At 46.6% G+C, this 20,192-nt stretch overlaps 1 protein-coding gene across 1 annotated transcript in view; it reads left to right on the top strand.

Annotated features, from left to right (window-relative positions):
* The first annotated feature begins 6,835 nt into the window (after positions 1-6,835).
* Positions 6,836-20,192, top strand: part of NHS (NHS actin remodeling regulator) — a 236,448-nt gene continuing 223,091 nt past the window's right edge. The window contains exon 1 of the mRNA XM_035114638.3: positions 6,836-7,702. Within this exon, the coding sequence (XP_034970529.2) occupies positions 7,246-7,702 (457 nt within the window). The 5' untranslated portion in view covers positions 6,836-7,245. The remainder of the gene's footprint in view (positions 7,703-20,192) is intronic.

Below are 20,192 nucleotides of genomic sequence, written 5' to 3' on the forward strand. Positions count from 1 at the left end.
ACTCTCCTTCAAGAGGCCAAACCAAAGTGATCATGGCAGTTTGCTTTTAAAAGTACACTTCCATTTTTAAACACCAAACCTAAGAAGTAACAGGCAACATGTGGCTAATCATGTTCTAACAACATATATATATATAACCTATATTATTTCAAAATTTTAAAAGCAAAGGCATGTACAAGTGAAAAGAACCTTCTGCATGGCATCTCCCTCCCTGCAGCCTTTTTCTCCCAAGTGTTGTTCTTTTCATCAGGATCAGTTCTAATGTCAAAGTCAGGTAGGAAGAAGGTGGCTGAAGAAGGGGGGGGGGGAGTTTGGATTTGAAATCCCGCTTTATCAGTACCCTAAGGAGTCTCAAAGCGGCTAAAAATTTCCTTTCCCTTCCTCCCCCACAGCAAATACTCTGTGAGGTGAGTGGGGCTGACAAACTTCAGAGAAGTGTGACTAGTCCAAGGTCACCCAACAGCTGCATGTGGAGGGGCAGAATGAAAGAAAACAGTTCTGCTCTCCTGACCTGAGCACCTTTATTGCTTTTAAAACCCTTCCTCAAGGATAACTTGGAGACCGGGAGATGAGTAAAGGTTTAAACATCTTAGAGGCCAGAATATTTTTCTGTGGCAGAAATGGGGGGACGGGGGGATATATACATCAGGCTGTATTATTTAAGCTGTAAAATAGGAACTGATTAAAAAACACCATTTGAGCCTAAGTATCAACTGCTGATGATATTTGACATCTGCTGATGTCTATTTATGGCCCATTTGCTTGGAGTGCTTCTGCATCTCCTAAAGCAGGCTTCCTCAACCCCGGCCCTCCAGATGTTTTTGGCCTACAACTCCCATGATCCCTATCTAGCAGGATAGGGTCAGGATGATGGGAACTGTAGTCTCAAAACATCTGGAGGGCCGAGGTTGAGGAAGCCTGTCCTAAATTGTTGGACGGAAAGTTGGGATCCTTACAGAAAACTAAACCTACAGCAGCTGTTTATAAATGTTCAATGGATTTTGGTAAGGTAGAGGTTCAGGAACGTACAGAGGTCTGGGGCAGGGAAGTAGAAGGTCTTATATAGCCTAAACTATGGCAGTGATTGACAGAGCGCTTCGTACAGTACAGGCAAAGGCAGGAAATGAAAACCAAATCCCAGATGTTTGAAAGGATAAATGGAGATGTAGGCTCACTAATATTTTAGAGTTCTCTGAAAGTATCAACAAGTTTATAGACAGAGCTGATCCAATTGACAATGTGTAGTACTTTAGACTTCCAAAAAGTTTTCACAGAGTACCTTACTAAAGATTCTTGATTAAGCTTAAGAGTCATGAAATAAGAGGAAAGATCCAGTATAGATCAGTAACTATTTAGAAACAGGAAGTCAAGAGTAGGACCCTCTCCAGATTGGTGATCCCCCCCCCCCCGATGTATTCAGCAGCATGTTCTAAACACAGTAACAGCACATTAATGGTATTGGATTGTCCACACATTGATTACTTGTTCTGAAGTGCTTCACCAGCATTACCACAGTAGGGCTAGGTAAAGGTAAAGGGACCCCTGACCATTAGGTCCAGTCGTGACCGACTCTGGGGTTGCGCGCTCATCTCGCATTATTGGCCAAGGGAGCCGGCGTATAGCTTCCAGGTCATGTGGCCAACATGACAAAGCCGCTTCTGGCAAACCAGAGCAGCACATGGAAACGCCGTTTACCTTCCCGCTGTAGCGGTTCCTATTTATCTACTTGCATTTTGACGTGCTTTCGAACTGCTAGGTTGGCAGGAGCTGGGACCAAGCAACGGGAGCTCACCCCGTCACAGGGATTCGAACTGCTGACCTTCTGATCAGCAAGCCCTAGGTTCAGTGGTTTAACCACAGCGCCACCTGGGTCCCCTGGCCACAGTAGGGCTATAGTGTAACAAAAGCAAGACTGAAAAAAAATCAACAACCCAAGTACATTTGTGCTCTAAAAAGTGACAAGATTTCAGCAGGTTACAGGATGTAATTTGCTTGGAAACAGAGCAGAAACAATTTGCAGGCACCAGGAGTATTGAAATCAAGAGTTTTGTATGGACTTCCCAGTAACATGATGAGCACCGATAGTCACGAATGTACAATAACAAGGATATTGGGACCGGTCCTAGGATTAGATGGACAGTTCCGCCAATAGAAGCGGAATGTAGGAAGTAGAATACCCGAGGGGGCCAGTGCCTTTTACCTTGTTCATAAATGATCTGGAGTTAAGAGTCAGCAGTGAGATAGTCAAGTTCTCTGATTTTATACCATTCTCCGGACTGGGTGAATGGACAGTAAAATGCTAAATGCAATTCAATGTAAGCTGGTGTAAAGAGATGTATATTGGGGCAAAAAAATAAATCCTAATTTCATATATGTGCTCATGGAATCCAAACTATCAGTGACTGACCTTGGGGCCATAGTGGATGGCTTGAGGAATATGTTGACATTGTTCCTCTCTCATAATATTAGAATACTTAGAAAAGGCAAAAAAGGTACATAATTACACAGTGCATATGTTTACACCGCCTTGAGCTTCTAGGAGAAAAGGTAAGTTACACATGTAATAAATAATTTACAGTGGAATTTGTTCCCCCAAAATGTAGTGATGGCTGCCAACTTGGACGGCTTTAAAAGAGGATAGGGCTTTCATTGGCTACCATCCATGATGACAATGTTCTACTTGGGACCTGCTTCTGGGTTTCCCATGGGCACCAGGTTGGCTAATGTGAGAAAGGATGCTGGACTAGATGGGCTTACAGTCAGCAGGACTTACATTCTTATCAGAATTGGCACAAGCACCCTGACCTTGTGATGGAAAAGAATGGTGACTTCCTATCCAAAGACCCATCAAGACTTCAACATCTTTGGCTTTATATCTATCAACAGATGTAGGCCCACAATGAAAACAAATTAGGAAAGTCTGGTGGTGTTTTTCTGATTAATTCTCATTGACTTTCAAGGAATGAATTGAAAATGATGATTATGATGATAATAATAATTTATTAATAATAATTTATTAATACCCTAGCCACTCTGGGTGGCTTCCAACAAAATATTAAAAATACAATAAAATGTCAGACATAAAAAAACTTCCCTAAACAGAGCTGCCTTCAGATGTCCTTCTGAAAGTCAGATAGTTGTTTATTTCCTTGACATCTGATGGGAGGGCATTCCACAGGGCAGGTGCCACAACCGAGAAGGCTCTCTGCCTGGTTCCCTGTAACTTTGCTTCTCACAGGGAGGAAACCGCCAGAAGGCCCTCGGAGCTGGACCTCAGTGTGAATGAATGAATGCTCTAACTTGAAATAGCCAAGAATCTACTGTTAGTAGCCACTGACTGCTCCTTTACTAACTTGCTCCTTTACTAACTTTACGAAGGTGATATAGGACCAGGCCATAAGGAAGTGACTATTGCATGTGAAACATGTGCCTTTACCTTTAAGAAAGACCAAAGCACTCCAATTTCTCTATCCCACCTAAATCTCTCTTGGGTTCTCTACCCAGGCAGCCATATAGTAGCAAATTTCTTCCAAATAGTAAAGTTAATGTTCTTCTATCTTGGGCTGTTCCTTTTCTAGAGCAAAGTAGGTGGGAAATGTATAATAAAATAGCACCAAATTATCAAATGGGTTAATATATTACTCTACATTTTGCTTTACAGAGTGTCCTGTTTCAATTTATTGTCTCGTAAACAGAAATACCTTGGACTGGAGAAGCTTCTGTGAGTATACAAATCTGTTTCTTGGCCATAACAAACACATTTGAGATATTTGAGATACTCAGATCACGAATACATGTGAATCCTTAAGTAAGAACCAAAACACTGTAGAGATGGGGAAGCTGTAGGCTTCAAGTAAGTTGCTGGACTACAACTTCCATCACCCCTGATCATTGGACCCACAGGCTGGGGCTAATGGGATTTGGAGTTCAACACTATCTGGCTAGAGCAGGCATCCCCAAACTTTGGCCCTCGAGATGTTTTGGATTACAATTCCCACCATCCCTGACCACTGGTCCTTTTAGCTAGGGATCATGGGAGTTGTAGGCCAAAACATCTGGAGGGCCGAAGTTTGGGGATGCCTGGGCTAGAGCAATGGTTTCCTATTCCTGCATTAATAAATGAGTCAGGCCTTGGTGATGAGTTGGAGAGCTCAGAGAGCAATGAGGAACATTACCAAATTAAACAGCTGGTGCTCAGTTCATTAAAGAAACTAAATCAAAACCATGCCTAAAGAAAGTATAGAAAAACACAGCCTTTCAGAATGCATTCATTTTAAAATAATGATTCCAATTTACTGTAGTCCTAAGAGGCCAAAATGGTCCAAATCTGACTTGTTTAACTGCTGGTTTTCTAAAAAAAAGATATTGAACATTTTTGGGAGGGTGAAGGAGGGGCAACTACCACCTTAACTTATATGCACAGGAGGATGAAATGTCAATTCCAGGGTGGATAATGCCCCATTAAGAAAATATGAATATTACATAAGAAAATATGTACATATGAAACTGAAAAAGCAAAGGCTTCTGGGGTAAATGCTATGGTTTTTAAGCCAAATGGCATTAGATGATTTTTCCAGGTGCTTGCCTGAGCAATTATGTTTGGATTTTGGAGATATACAGCTTCCCTAAGGAGGCTACTGTTTTGGTTAGCAAGTAATAGTAATAGAAGCAATAACAGAAGTTACCTCTTTCTTCCCTGCACTTTTTAGTATAGTCATATAGTTAAAGGAAGCGTCTCTGTTCAGTGGCAGGATGCTGGGGGCAATGGCAGGCGTGTGTGCGAGTGCAACTTCAAGCCCTGTGTGTGGACTTTCTGGAAACAGTGGGTTAGCCATTGTGGGAATCCGAATATGGTGCATAAGATGGTGGGCCAGTTTTGGTCTGCCAGGGGATCCAATTTGGCCTGTGGCTCAATTTTTCTTAAACCATGCCCACTCACCCACCAGCTGAGATCATAGGTGATATCAGCTGATGGGCGGGAGGGCAGAATTTAACCCTGTAGTGGCTGTGTAGTCCTTCTAGCTCAGCTTTGTCTGTATTGACTAGTAGTGGCTCTCTGGGATTTCAGGTAGGAGTCTCTCCGTACCTGGAAATGCCAGGGATTGAACCTGAGATCTTCTCCCCTCAGAGCAGCTAGCTGCTCTACCACTTAGTTGTGGTCCTTTGCCAAGAGGTGCAAAGATAACATCTGTAATGCAGAGTTGACTCCCGACCTTTTGCTGCATCAAATGAAATTGACAAGATGGTGAGCCTGTCTCCTTTGAGCCCAGCCAACTGGGAGTTGAATCTGACTTGGTCAGGCTTGTCCAAAGGACAGACTGTATAGCACATGCACAGCTGACAGCTCTGTCCTCCAACACCTTCCCAACATTTCCTGCTCCCGGCACCTGAAGTACTTGCCACGCTCTGGCAATGATAGGGCTGGGCCTGCAGGATCTGTGCAAAGGATACAGACCACCTAGAGAAAGAGACGATTGTAAGTGCATACCTTGTGTTGCATTTATTTACTGCATTCATATTATAGCCTGCCTTTCCTCAGTCATTAAATCCACTGTATGTGTACAGGGGCTCCCAAGACAATCTCCCATCTAAGTTAGGTACTGACCAGACCAAGACCTGCACAACTTAAGCAAGAAAGCAATGCCAAATGCCCACAGGTGCATCTGTGTGTGTGTGCATAAAGAGGGGACTGTGCAGAAACTAGTGATCATTTGCCCATTTTGTCTCTGCAGATCTATGGTCCACCTGCCAGAGAGAGACTGTTTCAAACTGCTGCCATGTTTTGACCGTAACCTGGAGACTTGTCCCTAGTGTAATTACTACAGGGCTTGCATTCAGGATTAGAACCTTCAATCCAGTTATTTCATTGGCTTTAACTGGTTTATGAACTGCATCAAATAAGGCAACAGCCAAGTGAGGACCAGGGGATCCCCGAGCATCAAAGTCAGCAGCATCTTCCTGCAAAATAGGCCAATGAAGAGTAGCCAGAATGCATTCAGGGGAAGCTGAAACAACTTTGCATTTTATCTCCCACATGCTTCTCCAATGTCAAAGGACATCGCCTGTAATTCCTACACTGCGTTAAACTTACTAAATTATTCATTCTGAATTATGCTCTCAGATGCTCTTGTCCTTCTGGAGAAGGTCTTTTGAGAGTCCCAGGGCTGAGCGCTTTCCAAGCAATCCCTGGCTGCTGATTATTGACATTGTGCTGTTAATTTGCAAAGTGTTTTAAGGTACTCAGCCTGTTCTTGTGAAACTAGCCCATTTGCCAAACACCACTCACTGACTCCATGGAAGAGAGGTAGGACTTGACTGGTCTCTCCAGCTTGTGATCCTAACCCTTTGGAAGTCAGGAGCTTGGGAACTCCAAAACATTAGGAGGGCACTGAGTTGTCAAATGCTGGCGCAGGGCATGAACTCAGCCTGCAGTTCCTCCCTGGGGAAAAAAAGACTGCAGCCTTAAGCAACACAGTGGCAATCCTAAGGAAGGACCTCCTTTCTGCTTTTCAAAAACCCCTAGCTCTGCGCACACCTCTCCTCTCCGCTCTCTGGGAACATCTCGAAAGCGATGATGTTTCCCTTCAGCTGCCAAACTTCCAAAATCCTCCCTCCAGCTCCCAAGTTCTCATCCATTGATGGTGGTAGTCCGCCAACTAGCCAACCAACCAACCAGGCGCTGCGCGGAGCCTGCAGTGACCCCTCGCGGTCGCGAGGGGGAATGCCTCTCGGTGCCCGCCGCCGCCTCCTTCCCTGCGCCGAGTGGGTGTCTCTCCCTGCCTGCCTACTCTGCTCTGCTCCTCCTCACAAAAGAGCGGCGCGGGTTCCTTTCTCCGGGTTTTCAAGGCGCCCTGTTAAAATCCACCTCTCGCGCCGAAGGCTCGGGCTGCGTAGCGAAGCGAGGGGCGCGCAGCAGAGGAGGGAGCTTGCCGGGAGCAGCAGCTGGAGAAGGAGAAGGAGGAGGAGAGCGAGGCGGCGGCAGAGGAGGCGGGTGGGAAGGAAGGAACTGAGCAGCAGCGAAGGTGGCCGCGGCCGCTTCCCCGGACCCCGCGCGGAGAGAGATCATGGGAGACCCGGCGCCTTCCGATGCCGGCTGCTAGCAAGTGACGGGCGCTTGGGCAGAGGAGGAAGCCAGGCGAGTTTGGAAAGAGCCCGGAGAGACACACTCGGCGCCGGGGACGCGAGGGCGGCAGCGGCTTCTTCGGTGGGCGAAGCGCGGCGCTCGCCCAGGGTCTCTCCCCAGCCATGCCTTTCGCCAAGCGGATCGTGGAGCCGCAGTGGTTGTGCCGCCGACAGCCCGTCGCCTCGGTGCTGGACGAGGGCGCGGGTGGCGAGCTGCTGCCGCCGCCGCCTCCTCAGCTGGGGACCAGCCCGAGAGAGGAGCCGGGCGAAGCGGCAGCGGCGTCGGCTGCGACAGACGAGCCGGAGGAAGAAGCCGCGGGGCTGGCGGTGGTGCTGCCGGCCGATGGGCAGGAGAAGGAGGCAGCGGCGCTGATGGTGCTGGACCTGTGCTCGCTCAGCAACGTGGCTCTGTCGCGGATCCTCCGCCAGCTCTCCGATGTGGCCCGGCATGCGTGCGCCCTCTTCCAGGAGATCGAGGGCGAGATCCAGATCACCCAGCGCAGGGTCCGGGCGCTGCACGGCAGGATCGGCGGCGTCCAAGGGGTTATACACAGCCTGGATCCCAAGCAGGAGGCAGTGCGTAAGTGGAACCTCTCTCTGTGTGTGTGTCTGTCTGTCTGTCTATCTATAGAGCTCTAGATGCGCCTCTCTCCTTCCTTCGTTCCCCTTGGTGCGACCTTAGCGGTGGTTCACCTTGACCTCTGGCCACTTTCACATCAAGGCGGGCCTGATGGGAGGAATGGGGGTGTTTAAAGGAGAATGGATCTCTGGGTGGCTTTTTTGGAGGGCGGAGTGGCGATTTGCTTGAGGTGGCGAGATTGCTGGCAAGGAAGAGGGGTGATCCCCCAAAATTGTGGCGCTCGGACACTTTGGAGGTGTGGCCCTGACATAAATGGAGGTTGTCGAGTGTATATACAACAGACACACACCCCTCCCAGTGTTTATAGCTGTCCGTGAAGCTGCAGCTGCAGTGTGTACCGAACTTTTTACCCCTCTCCGGGGGAATGTAAAGCAAAGGGAAGGGTTTTCCTTGGTGGGGTGTTTTTTTTGGGGGGGGTAGGTAAGTAGGGGGGGGGAGGTTGCGATTGAACTGTGCGTAAAGTTTAGGGGTGTGTGCATTTGGAGAGGCTTTCTCCAGGACGCGCTACTGGTGTGGAAGGCGCCTTCGCTGTTGTTTTGGTTGGAGAAGCGATTTCCTTGTTAAAACGCCGTGGGTGGTATGGAGAGGAGCCGCGTTGGATCGCCTCTTCCAAACCTGCTCTCGCCTCCCCCCCTCCCTCCCCACCTGCCTCGGGCTCCACATTCCCTTCCGTGCGGGTAGCCGAGCCCCGGGGCCCTGGATATGCCTTTACCGAGCAGGATCGCGCCAACCCGAGTGATTTTCTGCAGGTGGAATGACTGAGCGGCGGATAAGGCGAAGGCGCCTGGTCTGATAGAGGGGTCGGGTAGGGAAGGCGGGAATCAATACCTAATCGCATTTGGAAGTGAAAGAGGAACGGAGGAGGGGATCTAGCGCTGGAGGATAAGCAAAGGGTTCCGGGCGGGGGGAGCAGGCATTTTTCAGCTCGCGACTACTCCCTGTGCAGCGAGCGATCTGCGTGACCCACTTTTCTCGCTGATGCTGGAGACTTAGGGGAGGGGGCTCCTTCGCAGCAGGCTAGCTCCTTCTGCCTGTGCGTGAAGGCGTGAGTCTCCAAAAGCGGTTTTTCTCCTGTGTACAGAATGGACACGCAAGGTGACCATTGCCAAAGCTGATCTCCGTCCCTCGTTACTTGGCTTCCCGCTTCGCCTTCCGAGGCAGCTCTTCGTAGTTTTTCTGTGAGGTTGCTTGCCTGGTTGCTTGTCTTGAAGTGCCTTCAAGGAGGTGATGATGGAGGGGGTGGGGCAGCTTTGAGGGATTCCTCAGGCACGTCTCTGCATCTCTCTCTCTGATTCCCCTCCCGCTTAGATTCCCCCACGAAATTCCCATTCGCCACCACCCTCTTTAAGCTCTCCCCATCAACCATCCTTTGAAGACTTGAAGTGGTGCCGGGTTCATTGCTAAGGCCAAGGTGGGTGCCTTGATCTTGGGCGAGCGACTGGCTGGCAACTGCCTTAAGGAGGGATCTCTGATGTTGTTTTGAACTGAGCTGGTGGCTCCCAACATATGTGTTCATCGTTCACAGCGACAAGAGCAAAAGGCAGGCACAGGACCTCCAGCTGTTGCCAACATCTGGATGTGGCTTGCAGAACAATTGATACCTGCAGGTTGGGTCCTCATTGTGGATCCTCCTTTGCAGCAATTTCATGCTATTGGTTTTATCTTTATAGAGCAGGCTTTGGGTCGACGTTATACACACAAAACAATGATTTCCTCCCCACCCCCTTTTGTAAAGGAGCATACTGTATCTGCAGAATGATGATCTGGGCTAGATGATTGTAGCTCTTGCTCTTGTAATTGTCTATAGCCATGGTGATGAAACACAGGAGGTGAGTCTCCACTGAGAGGTACCAGGGCTGTCTTAAGCATATATGGCGTCATGGTGCAAAGATCCCTCTAGTGTGTCTCCCCCCCCCCCCCCGTTTCCCAGAGTTGAGGACCTTTTTTCAGGGAGGGAACACCAGCAGCGGCAGAGGAAGCCTCTTGGGACGGGACAGCGCTGCCGGCGACTGTGGGGCTGAAAGAGGCGGCCTCAGCTGGCTGCTTCGTGCTGTGGTGGCCACGGCAGGTGGAAGCCCTGGGCTCGGTGCTGCTTTGGCGTGCCATGGTGGAGGCGGGTGAGGGTGGCAAGCGGGCCAGGGGAGCTGGCCCCGTGGAGATCCACAGCTCCTGATGCCCAGCTGAAAGATGAAGGCGGCAAGCAGGAGGGGCGCTGTGCATGCCTGCACCTCAACCCGTTGGGCGAGCGAGCACACCGAGTGAGCGGAGGTGCATGCGCCGCTCCCGCTGAGCATCGGCTCATTTTTTCCCTTTTAGCCTTCTTCCGCCTCACAGAATTTGGCTCCTGTAGGCGAAAAGGGGAAAAAAACCAAGCCGATGCTTGGCAGGAGTGGCGCACCCCGCCCCAGCTCACTCAGCGTGCTCATTCGGTGTTCCCCAGACTATTGCCTGGTGCCCTCCAGAACTTGGCGCCCTGCACCACTAGTGTCTATGGGTAAGACGGCCCTGAGAGGTACAGAAATCTGTACTTGAGTTCCAGGGCTGCTTTCCTGGCTGGCAGCTCCACACTTCCACTCTGTGGCCACAGGCAGTTTGTGGCCATTCAATGAAAGGGAAAGCTTACACACACACAGAGAGAAAGAAACCCTCCCACTAACATCAACTGTTCAAGGGGCTTTTCCTGACCTGAAACATCAACCAGCATGATCTGAGGAAGTGCAGGTTCTTTGTGTGCTAATCAGCAGAATATAATTGAGCATTAATGTAAGGCAGATAAGCTGGGCAAGTTGATTAGAGCTTCAGGCTCTGCTTTGTAGTCTTGCGATGTGGTACCATAACAAATGAGAACTAGCCTTATTTTTTTAGCTCTTTGTAGTGCCACCTAAAGTCTTTGCAGGGAATATATATGTACACAACAAACTTAGGTTGGTTTCATACCAGTTCAAATGGTGTTGCTTCTCCCAAAGATCTGAACATTCTCTGTTGAAGATGTCTGATCCAGAACTATGGTGCCAAGGGACCCCTGGGCAGAGTGACTGATTTTCATATCCAGTTTATGCTGCAACTCAGTGGTAGAGCATCTGCTTTGCATGCAGAAGGTCCCAGGTTCAATCCCTGAATTCTCCAGGTAGGGCTGGGAGAGAACATTGTCTGTCACCTCTATCAGCCTCTATCAGTCAGTGTAGACAATATTGAGCTAGAATAGCCCATGGTCTCCTGGGCCATAATCTAACACTAAGCCAGTGGTTCTCAAAGGGTGTGGCAGGTGAGGATGGCAAGTGTGGTAGGCAATATTCAAGGACAACTAAAGAAACAATTAAACATTTCAGAGTAGTATATTGTAGTATCAAAAATTATTATTATTATTTTTATTTTGTAGAATAAATAGAACAACTGCCAGAAGTTTCCCCCCCTGTGTTTTCCCATTGTATTTCTTATCAATCAAAAATTTGGTGGGAGAAAATTTTTATTCTGAAAGTGTGGCCCAGAGAAAACAGTTTGAGAACCACTGCTCCAACTATTGCACCACAGTGGTATTTAACTACACGCACACACCATTTTTGGGATGGAGTAAGCTGCCTCCTTTGTATCTTAATGGAGTTACACAAAAAATGGAAGGGTTCCCAACTCCCCAAGCTGGAGAAGAACTCTTTTTTTTATGGACTGTGGTAGAAACATACATAGCAACACAGCATCCATTTTTAAGTACAGTATCACAAATGGTAGGCAGCCAGAACATGCTGTGAAGTGACTGTGTCCAAACCTGATTCTTCTGGCACATACGGTATAACATGGGTCATCATGGGCCAAGGAAAATGGAAATGAATCATGTCTCACCAGCAATACAGCTGGGAAGGAAACACTGCCATATCCTCCCTTTAAGGATACCCTAGGCCAGCCTTTGCCATCCTGGTGCCCTCCAGATGTTATGGCTTATAATGCCATTGGTCCCAACCAGTGGCACACTCCAGATGTTTGGAATGACTACTCCTATCAGCTGCAGCCAGCACATTTGTACTGGGTGAAACTGATGGGAATTGCAGTCCAAAACATCTGAAGGGCATCCAGCTAGTGAGACTGCCCTAGACTCTCATACCATATTTTTCCTTGTACAAGATGTTGATTTTCGCCCATTTTTTTGTCAAAAATTGGGGGTCATCTTATACATGGATCTATACCAGGCATCCCCAAACTTTGGCCCTCCAGATGTTTTGGATTACAATTCCCATCTTCCCCGACCACTGGTCCTGTTAGCTAGGGATCATGGGAATTGTAGGCCCAAACATCTGGAGGGCCGCAGTTTGGGGATGCCTGATCTATACAGTACGTCTTGGGTGAACTGGTGGCTCCTGAGTCACCAGTGCTGTGGAGCTGGTTGGAGAGGCAAGATGGTGCCAAGGCGAGGAGGGAGCTTGGCCATGGTTCCATCAGCTCTCACCTGCTGTGCCAAAGCGTGGGGAAAAGCTCAACCACTTTGGGGGGGGGCGATTTTTCCAAAAAAAAGCTCAACTCTTTGGGTGATTTCCCTAAAAAACTGAACAACTTTAAAATACTGATTTCTTAATTTTGGGCTCCCTAAAGTAGGGTTTGTCTTATACATGGGGTCGTGTTATACATGGAAAAATGTGGTATATTTCCAAATCCCCACTAAGTGCATGTTTCCCGCTAAACGTCCTGTACTATAAAGTTGTTTGGTTATCTTTCCCAAGGCACTGAGGAATAATGTTTTTAATTGAAACTGCAAACACACACTCTCCACCCCCCCCCCCAATATTTTTTAAAATGTGTTATTAAGTCATTAGATTGTCACTGTTGCTGTAAAGACAATTGGTGCTATTTCACTCCTAATTGCAGCACAGGGAGCTGAGAATATTTCTTTTTTAAAAACAAGCAGTGCTGCTGAGGATACTTAGAAATCTAGTAGTGCTATATTTGAGCCCTCTCCCTCTCATACTGAGCACGTAGTTAGAAAGATTTAATTAGGAAAAATTAATTCTTATTACTGTGTGTCCTTGTCCATGCATGTTAAGGAATGCACATGTACGATACGAACACTTGTTCAGATCTTTAGTTTGAGTGACAGTGTGAGATGGGACGAATTATACACTTAAACAAGGGGCAGATCGTAGTTCAGAAGGGGTATGCTGTTTCTTACAAAACAGAAAGATCAATTAACTATAAAGGCCTGCTCAGTACCGGGGCAGCAATTATTCGGCTAAATACAGGCAGTGATAATTACACGATGGTCGTGATACTAAATATAGGAAGGAGAGGATGGTGGGTGCTCGATAGGTTAAGTGTAGAGCTGAACCAGGCTAGGTAAGGAAATTTGGGGTGCAAGTACACATTGCTGCAAAGCAGCACAGGTACCTGCATGAGAAGTGAAAGAGAGGAGCCGGGTGCAGATAGTGCCTATTCCAAGGCAAGAGGAGTGGGGAAAGGCTTGTCTTCAGGTGGTGACAGTGAATCAGCAGTTGCCCTCAACACTCTGACACTGGTGGTTGCTTGGAACTGCTCCTTGTGACTTCCCAAGCCTGGTTCTTGGAGAACAAGGTGCCTTTTTGGTGAACAATTGGGGAAAGGCTGTGATGGAAGGCTGATGATACCTTGGGCCCTCATAGGCTTCCTTGAGCTCAGTATGGTACGAAACTGCTTCGAATGCTTTGTGTCCTAACTTTAAACATGTAAGGAAATAGCAAAGATGTAGAGGATGGAAGGGATCACTAGGGGAAGGAAGTAGGAAGGGCAGCTAAGCTAACTAGGAGGGAGGAAACAGACCAGCCTCCTGTTCACCACGACTGAATGAACTGGGCTTGGCTATTGTACGACTTAACACTGAGGGTTTTGAAGAGAAACCTCTTGGAAGCTTTGCATTCAAGGGAGGGTTTTCTTCCAGAGCGAACAAAAAAGAGAAGGTGGATAAGGTGTCTGGAATATTAGTGGACCTAAACTTTCTTCCCATGGTTTCTGAGTGCAGAAGTGTGGAGTGCAAAAGCTGCAGTGTGCAACATATGGGTGTAGTGGATGATCACATGTATTCCCATGATGTGTCTACAGTACTGTTGGCTTGCAGTATATCAAGCGTAGAGTCTGCTCTGGTAGGGCTCTGAATAATGTTCCTTGAAGGGTTTAATTAGGTTAGGAAGCAGGTAAAGAGGAATACATTTGCTTGTCTTGGGAGTCTTGGGCTACTGCGCCTAACTGGCCAGAGTCTCTCCTTTTGATTGATGTAGGTCAGCCTTTGCCAGTCTGGTGCTGGCTGGCTCTGATGACAGTTGTGGTCCAGAATTGAGATTTTCGCGGCAAGCTCAAAATGATACTCTCTCGATAACGCCCCATCCAGGCAAAAGACAAGCGACCTTGAAATGGAACCTGTCCATGATTATATTCACACAGTAATAATAGCTTTGACCTACCTCTTCCTTTCCCTACCTGCACCAGTTGTCTTATTGAAGGACAGTACAACATAGCTTAATGCGACTTCTAACTGCTGCTCCCCTCCGTGCTGAACTAATTCTATAGAAATTAGAAATAACTAGCTCTGTTTGGTCAAAGGGAGAGCATGCATCTAGCTGTCATTATATTGTCATAGCAAGCCCATCAAGAATTGGCTTGACCTAATTTATTTACCGGTCAGAGTATTAGGGCTGCCTTTCCTTTAATCCTCCCAGTGGCTGCCCATCCAAATGGTTGACACGGAAAGAAAGCAAAGGGACACGGTGCCATGCTCTCTTTTTCAGTGCACAGCTGGGTCTTGTCTCCAGCCACATGTGGATTCACCATTGTGCTAAGTAAGCAATGGAGTGTTTCCCCAGTCGGAGGAGAGGTCCTGCTCTTGCAGTGCATCCCTCCTAGATGTGCCTCTTTTCCTACAATGGGAAATACAGGCTGTGTACACACTCCCATTTACTCTGCATCCATTGTGCTCCCACTGCTGGTTTGGCAAGCAGCATTAGCCACATTCCATATCTAACCTGTTGTTTCTTAGGAGATAGTGTGTTTGGATGCATTTTCCTCCAAACCAGCTTTGATCCAAACTGAGAAAAAGAATGATGTAGCTGTGTTTTAAAGCTTATAGCATGTACACAGTTTCTGTCTCTGAGCATCATTACACTGAACTTCTAAGTAGGAACAGGGTTTTTGGGGGGAGTGGATGGGAGGTTAACTAGTCATGTGAAAAATGAGTTGGGTTGATCCATAGGTGGTTCAGCAAGTAGTGAAGCACTAGCAAGGCTTCAGAATAAATACAACTCAACACTCATTTTAGTACTGATCTATACATGCAGAACAATTCCATAGTACAGTGATCCCCCTCCCACCCGGACCGTAATATATCATACTGATAGCAGGAGACAACTAAAAACAAATCTGTGATCATAGAAAACTAGGGTGTCTGAAAGAAAGAGGCTAGGCTCAAAGCATATTCTCCATGATATGTGTGAATTTTGTTCACAGGAAGGATTTTACTTTGGTGGGTGGACATTCAAACCGTGTTCGCTAGCCAAACCTACTTGAAGGTTGAATGGCCCTGTTGAGAAACATCAAGTGATTCTGCTTCCTGTGTATTTACATATTTAGCATCTGTGAAGGAGCCCCTGGGAATGTTTGGGCTTAGCCCTATTCCCTCAACATTACCCCAAGCACCAGCAAGTGCACTCCAATTGATGGGTTATCAGTGTCATTCAGAAAGAGACTTGTACTTCTACATGCATAGGCTTTCGAATATGGGGATGGTAAGCCTGATCCATTAGACTTTCTCTCTCTTCAGAGAAAACCTTATACATGTAGAAGATACCCCCTTAAGACTGATGCTGATCATTCATCATCTGGGTGCTTGTCTGACACATACATCATTGCTTAGGGATGACGGGACCCATACAGCCCCATTCCCCGGTCCATTCTCATGCTTGGTAGTAAAAGGTTCCAGACCCCCTTCAGCACTTTGTGGCAATGTAGTAAATGTGGCTTGCAGTGACAGAAATTTGGATGGGAGAGTGGATACTTATGACCCTGTCACACGGTGAAGATTAAGGACCACAACAACCAAGATTAGAGCAAAGACATTATTCTGAGAGTCTTGGCCAATTCATCTGACAGTATAACTCTTGGAGCATTGGGTAATAAACATCCATGGCCTCTCTGCAGTTCATAACCTCCATTCATGAAATGGTATCCACCTGACCTAGGTCATTCCCGGGTCAAATGGAGGAGATGCTGTCAGTCATTGAGGATGCCTGATTTATATGCATGCCTTTCTGTCTTGTATTTAGTGTCTTGATCCAAGTTGGCTGTAGTTGAAGCTGGAGAGGGATCATGCCCCAAAACCTTCTGAAATTGTTCATGCAAATAAGATGACACTAGTGTAGCCAGTTAATGATTGAAGAGCACCTCTATTTTCCCCCTGAGTTGCATTGTGTAAAGCAGCCTGGACAGAATTTGTATCTTTTGTACGCAGTAAATAAACAATGATATTGTCAGTTAAAGAGTTACAAAGTGAGGAATTTGCTGGAGAAAGTTTTCCTACAAAACTTCTTCTAGGTAGTTTCCGAATCCTCCTGATTCCACATTTACTTTGGCTCATCCCTGCGTTAGACTGGCCTGGGGCAGGTTTCAGGCCTGTGAAAGTGACTTGAGGATTACTTACAAAACATCCAAATGAAGAACATAGCTGTAATACCAAACTACTAGAGTTGGATTTAATTAATTTTAAAAACTGACAAGATAAAGCTGCCTAGCATAACAATGTTAACTTAATGCTATGATTTTATTTCCAGCCTTGTCTTTCCTGTAACAGACAAAACCTCATAAAGAACTCATGGCAGGTTTAGCTTGTTTGTTTATTTTTCCATTTAAACTTGAACTTTCCTTTTGTACTGAAGCCGTTTCCCTTCTTTTATATTAGGAGTTTGGAAAATCCACTGGACTCTTCTGAGCCAGAAGATTAAACCTGAAAGACATGGGGAAAGGTTATTGATCCGGAGCAGGAGAAAAACGTATTTCCATCCGACCCCATGCAGACTCGGGGGTGGGGTGGGTTTTGTGTCTGTGAGGCTTTCTGCCCAGGCACATGTTGTTAATATAATTCTTTTTAAATGAAGGTTTTCATTTTTGCACATATTGAAGTCTTGCTTGCCAACTTTCCTGCTTAATGCTGGCAGTATTAAGATTTTCTGAAGTAGGCACTAAGGTTTATCACCAACCCAGACCAAAACATCTAGAACTGAATATCTGGGGTCAGCTGAAGGCCATGCGGGAAAGTGGCTGCTGCTGCTGCTGCGCTACCGCATGAATTAGCTGTTAGACAAGGAGGCTGAGCAGCCTAAACTAAACCCCGCTGTGCCTCCGGTCCCTTCAGGGCCTTTTAAACCTTCACTGAAGTCCCCTTGAGGCTCCAGGAGGGTCTCCTTGTGAGCCATGAGGTCTCTCCCACCATTTCCTGGTTTGATTTAATTTCCTGGCACCGCATGTATACATGGTCGAGTGCAAATAGAATACATGTAAGTAGGGGTGGGGAGGATACCTGTGCACCAGGGCCGGCCCTACGTGCAGGCTGGGTGGTGCAGGGCACCACGGCGCCGGCCTGCCAGGAGGGCGCCGCGAGCTGCGCCCAGCTGCTGGCCAGCCGGCCGGCCGGCCCGCCTGCCACGCAGCAGCGCCTGTGGCAGCCGCGCTGCACACGGCGCCCACCTGCCCGCCGCGCTGGGAAACGGGGCGGGAGGGCGCCAGAGGGATTGGGTGCACCACGGCCCCAGGGGCGCTTAAGACGGCCCTGCTGTACACAATCAAAAGAAGAAGAGGGTGCAGACTGTAGCTGCTTGAAGTGTTTTAGTTGGCATATGTGTCTGTCATGTGTGCCCCCCCCTTACAAAGTGATGTGTGAAACAGCCTGAAGGAACTAGGGAAAAACCTTCATTGTTTTTAACTGTGTGAAAATGTTATAACCTGCAATACTTTGCTGAGCAAGTTTCTCTCCCTTTCTGCTGTTGTTGCTGGATTAAGAAATAAATACTCACGGGATTTCTCTTGCCCTGCTAACTTTCCCATGGCCTAAGCCTCCACAATGTGTTCTACAACTCCTGCAGGGACACAAACCCCAAGGATGAAATATGTCACCCAGCGTGTCCTTAGTTATAGCCCATGGTGATTTTCAGAAATAGGACCACAGAGTTGCTGTTTATTTGGGAATGCTGTGGACCTTGGGTGATACCGAGTGACATTTTCCTGTCTTCTACATTGCCAGGAGTATTAAAGTTACAATAGTCAGGTTGGGACATAATTTGTGAAGATGCTTTGGGCTTTATGCTTCAGCCCACAGTGTTATAAGAACCTGTCACTGCTTCATACCAACATAAGTGAGAAAAGGGATTCGCTGTGGTACAGCACGTGATAATCCCACGAGCAGATGCATATGGAAAAATGATGTTGGAACTGCTTTTGCTACTGAATTTTGACAGGATATTCTTCATGGATTTTTTCCATAAAGTTGCATGTATAATCATATATAATGTATGTACAGGGAACAATTCAGAGGAATTAGACTAGAATTTAAATTCCTTTTGGCTGTTAGAAATATGATTTCTATATGATTTATGGCTGCTGTAAAAAGCGATTAAGACTAATATGCATGAACATGCATGTTGTAAATTGTTTTCATAATATCACTTCTTATTTCTGTCTTTCGCAGTATGATTCATTTACAAGACTGTTTAGAGATAAATAATCTCAGTGTGAGAAAATGTAGTGTGCAATTTATCATGTGACTGCTATGTTGTTGCTAATAGAGCAAAATGGGCTTTGGGATTATTTTCACACATAGTTTGCATGAACCGAGACTCTCCCTCCCTTTCTACAATGAGATTATTTTTATACAGGAAAAATGTGACGTAACACACAATGTTGGTGGGATGCCTTTTTCTAAATAATAAATGCTTTAGCTTGACTTTCTGGGAGAAATTGGAAAGGAGAAATGTCTGGAATATTTCCAAAAAACTATTGTTTAGTATGAGCTGGGGCTGAAGGAATGGACTATTTGGGGGAAATTGTGAATATAAAACGTAATTGTGCCTTTCAAGCTCTGCTCTTGTTCAAGTGAATCGGATTTTGTTGACATTTCTTGCATAGTCTGTCTTGTGATTTATACTCCAGGGATTCGATTGTGTCTGGCCCTTAACACAGGTATGCAAAGGTGTGGGTGAGAAAGGAATGGGCGTAACAAATCACTTCGGCTCTGTGAAAGAATGGGATGATCTAAGGTGGCGGGGGGGGGGGGAGGTGTGTTCAGAAAAATGGAAGAGTTTCCCAAATGAGAAGCTGTGATTTTGGATCTAAATAACTGTGTTGACTCATGAAAGGGACTTGTGCTAGCCCTGTGGAGTTTCTGCTACCCCTCTTTTCAAATTGCAGCTTCCCTAAGTTTCTAAAGCATCTTGCCATGCCGTGAGTGGAGCAGAAACAATTCCCATTCTTGGGGAACACGTTGCACTGTCTCAGAGCCTGTTTGTGCTATTCCAAACACATTCCTTACTGCTCTGGAGACTGTAATGAGCCTGGCTGCCCAGATCTCCTTGCTCCACCCATTTTTATGTCCTGTCCAATGATGACATCTGACAACTGTCAGGATTACCACTCCCATGGCAATATTTGATGGCCATGTTATGATGTCTAAAGAGGAACAAATGCCATTGATTCCATCAACTTTTTTTTAAAGGCAGGCTTCTTTCCCAAAAGCTGTGCTTTTATATCCTCTAACCAAATGTGAATATAAAAACTTTCCGCTGGAACTGCATCAGCTATTAAACCCAAGCTATTAAATGGAGAAGATGAACTCTCTCAGCATATATGAGTGGTAGATAGGCTGCGCATGATGCGGTCTTTGATCCCTTTGATGTAATTAGCATGAAGCAAGATTAGCAGTGTTTCTAATTGCTTCAAGATTTGGAATTTTATACACAAATTCCTATGTGTTCAAGGGGAGACGATGTAAGGAAATTATAAGTGTATAATGTGCAGAGAAAGGGCAAGTCACAGGGTTTCTGTATGTCGAAAATAGTGTTTTGCTGATAGTTAATTTGGTTCGCAGCAAATATGTATATATACTTGTAATATTTCAGAGCAACTAAGTAGGTGCATGTGGACCATGTTTTAACTTGGAACTTTACATGGTCATGTAGGACACAACTATATTGAGACTGCAGTGCTTATCTACCAGTAAGTCCCACAGAACTCAATGGAATGGAACGTATTGCTGAGCAGACACACACAGATGGGGTAGACAGAGTTAAGTGTTGCTGGATCTACTTTGTTTTGACTAGAAACCCAAGATCTACCAACCAGGAGTGACCAGCTGCATGCCCACAGCTAAGAGTTGAAAACAACAGGATGCCTCTGAGCCTAGAACCTTATATTAGGTCACAGAACTGAACTGAGGTCA

Source organism: Zootoca vivipara, chromosome 4, assembly GCF_965207765.1.
Source record: "Zootoca vivipara chromosome 4, rZooViv2.hap1.1, whole genome shotgun sequence".
Lineage (NCBI taxonomy): Eukaryota > Metazoa > Chordata > Lepidosauria > Squamata > Lacertidae > Zootoca > Zootoca vivipara.